Source organism: Dendroctonus ponderosae, unplaced genomic scaffold (assembly GCF_020466585.1).
Source record: "Dendroctonus ponderosae isolate FM_Combo_2020 unplaced genomic scaffold, Dpon_F_20191213v2 Dpon_F_20191213_7, whole genome shotgun sequence".
NCBI lineage: Eukaryota > Metazoa > Arthropoda > Insecta > Coleoptera > Curculionidae > Dendroctonus > Dendroctonus ponderosae.
This window is the reverse complement of record NW_026018916.1, coordinates 1559832-1571043: the sequence shown is the minus strand read 5'-3', so window position 1 is coordinate 1571043 and position 11212 is coordinate 1559832. Positions and strand designations below refer to the sequence as shown.

Genomic DNA, 11212 nt, shown 5'->3' with positions numbered 1-11212 from the left:
CCGTCCCGTTTTGCATGTTTCTCGGAAGCAAAATGAGCAAGAACGCTCGTTTTTACATCATTCCAGAGATAACTAAACGGCCTTTATTCGAAGTTTATCAAGAACCATTCGAGCCACAGAATTCGTTTTGGCGTCGTTGGATAGAGAATTGAATGGGGAGGTCATGACCCTCCCCCTAGATCCGCCCTTGGTGCCATCTGCTTTTCAGTTGGAAATTGTTGAACTAATCTTGACAAAAAAGTGTCGCTAAGTGTTTTGAAGTTTCGGAAAAACGCATTTTCATGAAATACAGTCGGTTATTAGTGAAAGTAGGACTTGAAAAGCGAACTCTATGGGTTTGAGGGGGTGAAACGGGTGTGGAAGCTCTGAAGCCATTCAATTTGAGGTATGTGTTAATTGCCTTTAGAAAATATTATTTGCAGTAGTCTAAAGTCTTCGCACACTGACATTAAGGCTTAACTTTATGACGACCGGAGAAAATACTCCTGGTACATACTACTTAGGTAGACTTAGTACATCATATACCAGATCATTACCATTAATAACGCGATCGGTAAAAACACAAATCTTCGACCCAGTAAGGGATTCGAACAGATTGCAAGCAGCCACTTCCGCATATGTAACTCCCCCGACAACGAAAACCAAAATATTCCTGCATAACAGGGGAAAACCTTTGTGGTTTCGAATAGTCACTTGCCCAAGGTTTTGTAGCTTCGCTCGAATGTCTTCCAGTGGCACGGAATTGAGAAACATACCGGCAACCTGAACAATTAAAGGTATGTACGCGCCTCCAAACACATAGCTGGCACACGTTGGGTGTTTTAGGTTTATGTTATCGGGATCAGCAGGCACTTGTCTCAATGCCTTGGCATTAGCGTGGAACGTACTGGATTTCGGGATTTTCAGGCTCAACTTTGGGATGTTACTGGACTGCGGGAAGTCCCGCAGAAAGCCCAGGCTTATCAGGTTTTTCAAGGCGAAGCCATAGTGAAAGCCAAAGTGGTGTAGAAACTTGCGCCAGTATGTTCTAGTTTCGCTTTCCGACAACTCCTGGGTGATCGACAGCAAGCAAAACAGCCGCAAAGACAACAGCATATCATTCTCCGTCGTGGTTATTTCGTCCAGGTAACTCAGATTTGAGGATTTGTTCGTGTTCTGCATTATGTCGATCTCCACGTTCTTTTGCCTTTCGTATCTGTGCCCCAAAACATTGATAATGCTTTCGGCGGCTAGTAAATGATTGGTGATAAACAGCTTGCGCGACTTCGTCGCTTGCAGTTGGGTTTGAACGTAGCGCTTAATTTCATCGAGCGCCATTTCTTGAGAGTTGATTTTTTCAGTCTTCAGCTGCTTGGTCAGGTGGCTCAGTACCGAGGTAACTTCGGTGAAATATCGGTTTTTAATGTCCGCGTAAACTGTATCTTGTTGACTATTCAGGGCGATGTTCACAGCCTGTTTTTCGCGTACTGGAATGAATTTGTTATCCAACGGTGGTTGATTGGGGGCACTTTTCTCCTCTATGAGCTTCTTGGTATTGCAAACGCCGCACTTTACCGGGTAAACCTCGCTAAGTAATCCAGCGTACACTCCTGGAGTTAGCAGAGCGCTTGAGTAGTCCACACTTCGATCCATCACTATTAGAGCCCCAAAGTCCGAGTCGGTTTTATCGGATTCGCCTTTAATTTCACACAGCTCATCGTACTGTTTCAGGATGTTGATTGAGTGCTGGCCTAAACCGCAGATTACGTTTGGTTTTCCTGCAAGTTTAATGTTTGAATTTCAGGGATCAGTTTTTGGTCAAAACTCACCAACTACCAAGCACAGTTGCCACAATGCCTTTGATAGGGCGGGCATTAGTCCATAGTTTTCATATACAAAAAGCGTGTTGAACACCAAGGGCATTTCCAGGCTTAAAACGCCGCTATCCAGATGCACCGGCATCCACTGGAAGGAATGCAGCTTTACCACACTGTCCAACAGCCCATGTTGCTCTAATTCCTCCTCAAATATGAACAAGGAGCGGGGAATGACTATGACATGGTATTTGTTGCTGGGCGGGTTTTCAATATCGACCTGAGCCCTGATTTGGTTCAGCACTTGGTTGAAAACCTTAAACTCTGGGGGGATCATGTAGAAAATCGGACCATCTTGGTAGTTGGGAGCGACAGCTTCCAGTTTAAATATCCTTTCCACCCCTGAAGCCCTACAAATAATCCATGGATTACCGATTTTTGGGCCAATTCTTGGTTTTACTTTAGCCACTGAAGGCCGCATACCCGCTCCAGCGGGTTGATCAGAGCGGATTCAATCACAAGGTATTTTCTATTGGGGTTGGTCGAGAAAATCTTGGATAGTTGTGCCTTGGAGATTTCCTGCAGGGAAGACAGTTTCTTATAAACGTCCATCTCTAAAGGGGATCTTTAGCCTAAAAGTTATCCTGGATTCGGGGTGTTTTTTATTGGAAGTTTTACATGGTCCAAACCAATGTAAGCTTATATTGAAGTGGCGATAAACAAAATAAAAGCAACGCAAATATATATTTTTTTTGGTTAGTTTGGGATAAGCCGTTCCTTCCTAAAACGGGATTTGGCAACATGTAGAGTATTGATTTTGGCTCATGCAGCATCGGTATGATGGGAGAATTTTATAAAAATTTCACATGCGTGTTTTTTGCGTTCAATCGTTTCCTTTGGACGTGACAAGGTCTCTATCCAACGATGCTAAAACGAACTCTGTGGCTCAAATGGTTCTTGAGAAACTTCGAAAAAAGCAGTGTCATGTTTGAGTCGATTTTGCTACTCAAAAAAAAAGACAAAACGTTTGGATAAAAACTATTTATTGGGTAAAAATAATTACGGCTTATTTAAAGGTGGACAATTTAAAACTAGAGATGAGCTGAACTCGTTCAGACGCAGACTCTATTAGCAGCAACTCTAATTGCTAAAACCGGAAAACGGCAATAAGAAATTTGAACCTCAGGTCGTGGGGTTAGTTAAATAAAATGGATTGAGCGATTAAAACATGCAGGAAGCAACTGGAAGACAATGCGGAACAAAAACAAATGTCTAAAGCAGAAACTGCGAAAACCGCGACTTACTTTGTCCACATTGAACAGCACATCGGAACCGAGCCATGTTCATATAAGTGATGCCATTGTCGGCACAAATTGGATTGTATTCCGACGTTGTTAAGCAGGCGTCTTCGCACAGAGTGCGGGGGGTTCCCATTCCTGGTACTGCCACTGTGGTAACAGCTGCAGTAGTTTCTAAGGGCAAATTAATACTGCTGAATACTCAAGGCAATAATTCAAATAGTTTCACTAACGTGGACGCGGAGAAGTTTGCCTGTTGGAAGGATTCCTGGCCCTAGCAGGTTGCACGGCGTCATTGAAAATGTTGTCATTATCGAAGAAAATAGCGTTGCTGTTTAAATCTGCAATAGAAAGCCACCTTAGTTGGGAAAAACAGAAAAAAACCCGGACACTTTACCAGTATTTTGCAGAGGAAACTGTCGTTTCTGTCTGATGGGCGCATCTTCATTCAAAAGCAGTAAGTTGCCATCAACGCCAATGAGCCAACTGACTGCAACTACTGGAAAATAGAAAAACCCACAACAGTTAATGGAATTTCGAAGAATTGAAGACGCTTCTTGGGAGGCAAATTGATTTATTAGCCACCCGTAGCGGATTTCTATTAACATTCCGTGGACTTTCCAAAATCAAAACCGCATATTCATCACCGAGACGAAACCGACTAATAGGATGTTTTGATACATAATAACATGTTTTGCTTGGCAAGCTTGCAAAGACAATTATTTAAATAACTAGTAGGTTTGCGGCCCCAAAATTCATGCAAAAACGTGGACTTACCACTGAATAAAGTCCACATAACTTCAGCGGGCGATAAACTGGTAAAAAGGCCACTTGAGAGGCTTGTCTTCGTTCATTAACCCACTACAGAGCACAGAAAAAATATGTAGGTCCAGCTCCTCATTCGACCATAGCACATTCGAACTGATTTTCCAATGGGTTGTTTTGCCGGCAATATAGTCGAGCATGGGTGTGTTTATTGTAATTTAATTAATGCACTTGTGGCTAATTCGCTAAAACTCGATTAACCAGTCGATGGCAACTAACCTCGGTGACTAAGTGCGCCTCTAAGTTAAAGGGAATTTATAATTGAAGGCATCGTGACCTTTAAAAACAGCACACAGTTGGGTTTTCAAGAAGCATCGCTCATTAATACGCGGAAGTCAAAATATCGCTTGGAAAGTTTTCCGGGATTTTAGGCCGTTGACTAGTGAAACTGCTTGCCTACTGTGGCGCTTTTCCTACAAAAACTCCAAAAATAGAAACGCTAGAGCTGTGAAACTTCAGCAATTCATTGTCAAGACACACGTTTAGAAATTGCTTCAAATGCGTTCATAGTCAAGGACTTACAAAAATGATCCTTTGGTTCCACGTTTATTCCTTCGCCGGTTTGTCTTCAATATTTCCTTCGCCATTTTGTCAGGACGATAAAAACGCAAAAAACTAGTCAACAGATACCCTATCATACATAGATACATATATTTATTATTCATTTTAAATCATCGATATCTTTTAAAGGTTCGATTATCTTTCAAAAACTGCCAAAGTGTGAGCGTCTTGGACATCAAAAACAATTTTGCCTTTAGCCCATCAGGACGTTCGAATTTAGTGCTTCCTCCCAGCGGGAAAAAATGCATCTTTAGTTAAACAAAAAGGTACAAGATAAGACTATAATTTCAAGCATGAGACCATTTCAGGCGCAAATTGAGTCAGCGCGCTCATGTCGACACCACTGGATAGAGCACTAAGGCTCGATTGTATACTTGGAAGGTAATAGGGACTAACTCGAATAAACTCTGTGTATATATATTTAGATACCTACTATATGCATATAATACTTAAAATAATTCAGAAATAACCTTAGACTTAGGTAACTGCTACATGTAGTCTGTGACGGTATGTTCACAGCTTCTTTGGATGGTTATGTGGGGGTATTGCTGTCTCCAAATGGCTACCTGAAACCCCATTAAGTGTGAACCCGAAAAACGATACTAATCTCAGTTAGTTATACCTCCTCCTGCCTTACTCCATCGCAAAAGCTGATGTCCAAGAGCCGCAATTTGGGCAGACGGAACAGCGCCTTTTCGCACAACTCTGAGCTGATGTTCTTTATGCCGATCAAGTCGAGCTGAGTCAGATCCTTGCAGGAGATGATTATGGGCATTAGGGACTGATCGGTGGCGCCTCGCCATTGTGATAAAATCAACCTAGATCACACCCCAGATACATTTAGGGCGCTCCAAGAATGTTACTATATGCAATTACCGCTTTAGACGTTTACAGCCATTAGCTATTTCCGCCAGTGAGTCCCCAGGGACACTGTCCAATAGGCACCAGCCCAAATCGAGCTCTTCCAGGTTCGAACAGAGGCTGAACTTGCGAACCGCGTCGCTTGTAAGCGAATCCGTTTTCCATGAACTCCAGGTTTTCAGCTTTTTGTTGAACAAAGTCACCGTCTCCACCACACTGTTCATCATAAACAAATGCTCGCATAAATCTGGAAAGAGTTTTGCTACTGAATTATGCCATCTGCTGGCAAGCCAGAATCGCTCGAACCCAAAACTAAATGCTCCAAATTCGGGTTCGCCATCAGAATTTGGATCAGATCTTCGTCGATAATGTTCGTGATGCTTAGGTCTAATGTGACCAGCTTTGTTAGCTGGTCTTTTGGCCATCTGATCCAGTTAAATGTGTGATGGAGTCTTAATTCTACAAGTGGATACGATTTTCGCATCGAAATTGCGCTCTTTGCAGTTGATGGTTACTGACCAGTGAGTTCTTTGCAGCATACTATTTTATTAAGCACATCTGAATCCACAAAGTAGTTGTCGTTCATCGATAAGTGAGTGATTGTTCTGCTACTTTCTTCTAAAAGACTTAAAACACCCCATTAATATACCGCGTGGACCAAAAGAATGGAACAGTCTTAATAGCTTGTTCTTTCTTCTCTTCGTTGAGAACCGATCGACACAAAATTCCCACTGGTTTCAGACCAGTGCAGAACAGACTAGAACTAGAAAAAGTGCATGGATTGCTTTCTGTATTCGCTGTCCTATTTCTAGATCAATGACCAACATATTCCGGATAAATCGTTGGGTTGAACAAGACGATGTGCCGCCCCAATGAGATCATTCGAATGGCCAGCTCGCTCACCCGATTTGACTCCCTGACGTCAACCAAACCAAGTCGCGGACTCGAGATAAGGTATGTTACATCAAAAATATTCAGAACCTTGAGGAGAATTCCAAAATAGACTTGCATCCTTTCGCGATTTTTCTACACTATATGGAGTGTTCCATTCTTTTTGCCCCCGCTTTGTATCGAACTCAAAACTGCATTTACCTTAGTATCTTACAGTGATAGTCATAGTCCAGTCTTTTATTGAAGGATATTTGGTATTGATTGCACCACGAAAGATCCAGCTTTTTCACGTTTTGAATTTTGTTGATGAAGAAATCCAGTGTTTGTTCGTTCACCAGATACCAATAGATCTGAAAGCAGAGTTGAACGGTCTGACCGCCTGCAGATGAAAAGGTGTGCGGTCGTTACCTTTAGGCTGATGTTGCGATATAGCGTTTGATCTTGAGCTAATTTGTTCCATCGTCTGTTCACTTGAGCGCAGCGACTCAACGATTTTAAATCCAAGCATTGAAATACCTTTAGAATAATTTCGTTCTACAATTTAAACAAATAGTCATTGATTGAAATTGGATGGTTGAGAGTGTTCACCGGTAGCAAGTTGATGTAGTCAAAGGCCAATTTGTCGTTGAGCGTAACACAATTTCGGTTTGTTTCCCAATAGCCAACGGTGGCTGAATTACTTGATGTCGCCAGCTTGTTTTGAGTTAAGCCGCGCCTGATGAGCTCAAATTTGATAATAGTCCTCGGCTGATATCCACAAAGCAGGACTCCGTCTATTGCAGTGTGATAGTCTAAATGGCTTTGATTGAATTCGATCCGCAGGATACTGAAAGAGCAATTTAGTTGATTTGCCCATTGACTTTTCCCTCCTCACGCACTTAATAAGGTAATTGATTTTTCTTAGAGGTGGCGTAAACTTGCGTGACGTTGCCGCACACTTTTGCGGAAAGCCTTCCCAAAGTAAATGCCATTTAGTGTCCGAACTCAGACGGCCCCAGATTCGGATCACAGCGCCCGGATTATAGACTTCGTAGATGAATACTTCCCTCGGCACCACTGCACTGCCGAATCTGCAAGGTAAGCTTTTAGGACTGTTCGGCAACGAGCCAAGATGCTTACTCTAAAGTTACAAAGTCTTCTGCGTTCAATAAGTCGAAGTCTTGAGGCCGGTACTCCTTTTGGGCAGAGCCGCTATACCTCCACCATTTCCCATAAGATCTCTGCAGAAATATTGTTGATGGTTTTTCGGTTTAGGCTTGTTTGTAAGCCATTTGCAGCTTACCAGAAAATAGGCCTCTGGAAAGTCTCCATAGGAGGGATATTTCTCATATTTTCCCAATAGATTTGTGGGCGAATAACAATAGTTTAACTGATTGTTGTATCTCGAACTGTAATGAACCACTGATTGCACGTATTGCTCCAGATATTGCATTTTGAACACGTCTTCCACTGGGAAGAACCTCTCCGAGGTGTCCATCGCGGTAGAGGCTAAATTTTTAAATTAAAAGTATCGTATACTTTATTAAACAAGTCTAGATCAGGTGCCTTAACTATCATCTGACTCAACGTCACAACAATAGTGAAGTCAGAGACAAGTAATAATCCCTTGTCTCTGAGTGAAGTTGTCGCAGATCGATTTTAAATTGGGTTATGTACGGGCTCTACCAAAAGAGCGCACTTGAATTTGAAAATTTAGTCCTCGTTTGCTAGAGCACAATTTTCCTGGCCCGTACGGTTCTTATGCGCAAAATAATGCGAATAACCCGTAAACTTTGAGGAAAACTTTGAACAGTGTTGCATGAGTGCTGAAACTTCCCCAAAGTTTAGTTTCACACAGGTAAGAGCTTTTTGCTCATTTTAATAGGTCAAACTAGGGGCGGATCCAGCTTTAAAGTCAGGGGGGTTATGTAGAAAAAATACAGTCTTCTGTTGCTTATTAAATTCAAGAAGTTTTACCTTGGAGTTTGTTGTAGTTGGAGTTTCGGAAAGTTTTTAGTCAGGAATAAAGTAATTAGTCATTTTTTACAACTTATTCACGTTTATTTCTAGTGGTATTGGGCCTCGATGACGATTCCATGCATAAGGAATTGAAGAAATTGCCCTGATCATCAAAGTGTCGAGTTTTCAGCAAAAAATCCCTAGCCAATGCATTCTGGCTGAAATTGTAGTTGAGGGCCCCCAGTTGGCTTTTCTCCAATAACTCCGTAACTTCCTCCAGTCGTTCCCGTCGATTGTCTTGGTGCATCCCCAACGGCGCAAAGTACTCGTACAGGCCCTTAAACTTCACCCTTCTAGTGGCAGGTCGACTCTTTTTTACCACCGCTTTCGGCTTATCGAAATCTCCTGCACCCTCATTGGCTGAAAATACGCTGAATATCTTCGCGAATAAATTGGGCTGAATGGGCTCCTTCACCACCAGCGCCTCACTTTTCGATGAACCGGAATGGAAGGATTTTGTTGTACCTGCAAAGCAGTGCAAAGGCAGCTATTGGCTAAAAAGAAACTTAAATTTCAACTGAACAATCGTACAAAAACTGAGTTGACGCGAAGCTGGTCTGTGGAAGGTCTCCACCTTGTACTCGGGCACTTTGTCGAACAATTTGGCGATCAGATGCCCAATGTAGGGCAAATAGGGCGGATTTTGGGAGAAAACAAAGAAGGTTTTCTGGTAGGACGGCATTCTGGGGTCTCTGTACAGCCGGCAGAGAAACTCAAAGGCCCTGCAACTGAGCCTCATATCACTCTCACTAAGCGCGTTTCTAAACGCTGACTCACTGATATTTGGAAGAGTGTTTCTTCCTCACATAGGCCCATGTTCTTCGCAGCCTGAATATCGCCGGGCTCTGCAATCCGCTCAACACCGAACGACATGAATGAAAGTTTGATATGCGATGGCACTTGTTGGCAATATTGATGAATCTGGCCATTAGTCTTGCCCGAGTCTAAAAAGCCTTAAATTGGTTTTAAAGAACACTTTTGAATTAATTTACCTTTTCCGTATCGTGGCGAAGAATCTCGCTGGCGGTCAAGCAGCTAATCCGGTGCGAAAATGCAATCATGGCCCCAACATTTGGGGCGTTTTGGCAACTTTGTTGCCACAAAAGATTGCTCAATTCAGACGGGGAGACTTTCAAAAACAAATCCTTGTCAATCATCGTGAGCTGTTGAGCCACCGTTGTAGAATCAAAGTCCCAAGCAGTCAGCTCGACGTCCAGTTGAAGAATTCGTTTCATGAATTGCAGCGGGGACTCACCGGGACGCTTACATTGAGCTAGAGATTGGTTGAAGCCATTGGATCTTTCACCTTTATGTGTTTGGGAAACTTGCCCAAGTCTGCCCAATCTTCAAACTTGGACCCCAACATATTGGAGATGAAGCTCGGCTTCCTTTTCTTTTTCTCCATTAGATAGTTTTCGTTGTCGTCATCCGATTCCTTGGCTTTGCTGGTGCTGAATCGCTTCAAAAACCTTCGTCCAGTAGTGCATCTCTTCCCTAAGCACCAATCTGATTCAAATTAAAAACCCTCAGTTCTGGAAACTTACTTTTACGCTTCAGTTCCGATTCATGATGGTTCCTAATCTTCTTCAGGTGCTTCTGCAACTCGCCGTAGGCATCTTTAGCTGAAATCGGCCTGTACCAGTAGCCGGGAGTCCAGAAGAAAATCACTGGCTTCTTAGGCGCGTTTCTGTAATTAAATGTTTTTTAGTTGACGCTTAATCGCCCGTTCAGATTGAATGAGACGCGACATAAATTGCGTATCTACATAATATTGTTAGTGCGGAAGTTGTCGTCATCAGTTAGCACGGGACTGGACACAGTGGCACAAAGCTGGCGCTTAGAGACCGGCAGCTTCAACTCCTTGTCCGCATTCTGCTTCCTCATATTTACATCCGATAGGGCCCTCTTCAACTGTAAGGAGGTTCGGTCCCCTTGCGAGACAGTCCAAGGGCCCAATCCATAGAGGAACAACGGCTTTGGGGCATATCCATACCTTCTCCTATGTCGCATCCTAGTAGGGTTTATCAGAGAAAGTTATAGCGATTAGAGAATGCTACACAGATAATGAAAGAAATATTTCATTTTACTGGCACCTACTTGCGATTGGTGGTGAGACCGTAATACTCCCAAAGAAGAACGGCGGTTTCGGCAATTTCTTCATAATCAATCGAGCCGCAGTCGATGCTCAGATTGGAAGAAGTGCTTCTGAAGATGGTTGAGCTGAATCGTCTGGGAACGATATAGTCGTCGAATGTTAAATACAAGCCGGTTCCGCAACCTTCCAATATTCCAGATCCGAACCTGTTGACCTGCACACTTGCTCCAAATGAAAGGTTCTTCTCTTCGGCCAGCGCAGGACATGCGAGCTCGATTGACCTGCAACAGCTTAGGTTTGCATCAGAAACGCAAAATGTTGCAAATGCTCACTTTTTTGGTCCCTTTTTGGATTTAACAAACTCTCTTAAATGGGGCAACCGCATGATGGGCTGATAATCCAGAGAAGATTCCAGGAAATTCCGACCTAAATAGAGATATCGGTCTGTCCAGTTCTTTACCCGAGTCTACTATTTATGAAAGGACAATTAGAACTCAATTTTGAGCACGCGGTTATTTCGTACCTGACTGTTAGCAGCTACCACCTCATTGATGAAACGCGTATTCACTCCAAAGTTGGGTCCGAATTTGCACCATAACTGTTTGATGCCGTTCAGGCTGACTACTTTCTTGTCCACCAAGTACAAGCTGCTGCCGGTGGTCGAAGTTGCGACGGAAGTTTCCGAGCGAGACGTTCCAGAATCTCCAGGGCATAGAAACTTTACTTTTTCGCACCACAAGTTCCAGAACATCTGGATTCAAAAGGTCAATCAAGGAGTGTTTGAACAGTCGGACCCAAATGTGTTGAACATCGGAATGAGGAGGAAAGGACTCAAGGGCGGATCCAGTCTCTTTCTGGGTCAAAACTACTCGAATTTCCTCACTCACGTT

The 11212-nt window shown here is 43.1% G+C and overlaps 4 protein-coding genes across 8 annotated transcripts in view; all 4 read right to left on the bottom strand.

Moving 5' to 3' along the window:
- Positions 1-392: 392 nt before the first annotated feature.
- On the bottom strand, positions 393-2549 carry LOC109540190 (vacuolar protein sorting-associated protein 33B). Its single transcript, XM_019908434.2, has 3 exons — positions 2254-2549; positions 1809-2203; positions 393-1757 (listed from the first exon to the last, which is right to left on the bottom strand). The coding sequence occupies exons 1-3, from the start codon at positions 2403-2405 to the stop codon at positions 496-498; spliced, it is 1809 nt and encodes a 602-aa protein (XP_019763993.2). The 5' UTR covers positions 2406-2549; the 3' UTR covers positions 393-495.
- Positions 2550-2819: 270 nt separating this feature from the next.
- Positions 2820-4336, bottom strand: LOC109540193. Its single transcript, XM_019908437.2, has 5 exons — positions 3869-4336; positions 3489-3590; positions 3325-3432; positions 3098-3265; positions 2820-2940 (listed from the first exon to the last, which is right to left on the bottom strand). The coding sequence occupies exons 1-5, from the start codon at positions 3885-3887 to the stop codon at positions 2906-2908; spliced, it is 432 nt and encodes a 143-aa protein (XP_019763996.1). The 5' UTR covers positions 3888-4336; the 3' UTR covers positions 2820-2905.
- A 542-nt stretch (positions 4337-4878) lies between these two features.
- On the bottom strand, positions 4879-7827 carry LOC109540191 (F-box/LRR-repeat protein 4). Its single transcript, XM_019908435.2, has 11 exons — positions 7512-7827; positions 7349-7449; positions 7108-7299; positions 6818-7055; positions 6638-6763; positions 6431-6579; positions 5858-5964; positions 5645-5797; positions 5354-5585; positions 5100-5295; positions 4879-5043 (listed from the first exon to the last, which is right to left on the bottom strand). The coding sequence occupies exons 1-11, from the start codon at positions 7704-7706 to the stop codon at positions 4966-4968; spliced, it is 1767 nt and encodes a 588-aa protein (XP_019763994.2). The 5' UTR covers positions 7707-7827; the 3' UTR covers positions 4879-4965.
- A 420-nt stretch (positions 7828-8247) lies between these two features.
- The window catches only part of LOC109540224, a 4019-nt gene continuing 1054 nt past the window's right edge, over positions 8248-11212 (bottom strand). For 2 of the 5 annotated variants that reach the window (XM_019908499.2, XM_048668695.1), the window contains exons 3-12: positions 10846-11073; positions 10655-10788; positions 10325-10603; positions 9993-10238; positions 9772-9914; positions 9557-9733; positions 9220-9500; positions 9005-9171; positions 8759-8955; positions 8248-8692 (exon numbers count right to left, since the gene is read on the bottom strand). In XM_019908499.2, the coding sequence (XP_019764058.2) occupies positions 8259-8692; positions 8759-8955; positions 9005-9171; positions 9220-9500; positions 9557-9733; positions 9772-9914; positions 9993-10238; positions 10325-10603; positions 10655-10788; positions 10846-11073 (2286 nt within the window). In that variant the 3' untranslated portion in view covers positions 8248-8258. The remainder of the gene's footprint in view (positions 8693-8758; positions 8956-9004; positions 9172-9219; positions 9501-9556; positions 9734-9771; positions 9915-9992; positions 10239-10324; positions 10604-10654; positions 10789-10845; positions 11074-11212) is intronic. The other 3 variants (XM_048668696.1, XM_048668693.1, XM_048668694.1) reach the window with 3 other exon arrangements.

What these genes read in the sequence shown, in the direction of transcription:
- LOC109540190 (XM_019908434.2), bottom strand. Translation starts at nt 2,405, where the DNA reads ATGGACGTTTATAAGAAACTGTCTTCCCTGCAGGAAATCTCCAAGGCA. An exon ending in TGCGGCCTTCAGTGGCTAAA is followed by an intron (nt 2,204 to 2,253) that starts GTAAAACCAAGA and finishes GATTATTTGTAG; the next exon opens with GGCTTCAGGGGTGGAAAGGA. An exon ending in GCAACTGTGCTTGGTAGTTG is followed by an intron (nt 1,758 to 1,808) that starts GTGAGTTTTGAC and finishes TTAAACTTGCAG; the next exon opens with GAAAACCAAACGTAATCTGC.
- LOC109540193 (XM_019908437.2), bottom strand. An exon ending in GCAAACTTCTCCGCGTCCAC is followed by an intron (nt 3,266 to 3,324) that starts GTTAGTGAAACT and finishes ATTTGCCCTTAG; the next exon opens with AAACTACTGCAGCTGTTACC. An exon ending in TGCTGTTCAATGTGGACAAA is followed by an intron (nt 2,941 to 3,097) that starts GTAAGTCGCGGT and finishes TTCCGGTTTTAG; the next exon opens with CAATTAGAGTTGCTGCTAAT.
- LOC109540191 (XM_019908435.2), bottom strand. Translation starts at nt 7,706, where the DNA reads ATGGACACCTCGGAGAGGTTCTTCCCAGTGGAAGACGTGTTCAAAATG. An exon ending in TTCCAGAGGCCTATTTTCTG is followed by an intron (nt 7,450 to 7,511) that starts GTAAGCTGCAAA and finishes ATATTTCTGCAG; the next exon opens with AGATCTTATGGGAAATGGTG. An exon ending in ATGCTGCAAAGAACTCACTG is followed by an intron (nt 5,798 to 5,857) that starts GTCAGTAACCAT and finishes ATCCACTTGTAG; the next exon opens with AATTAAGACTCCATCACACA.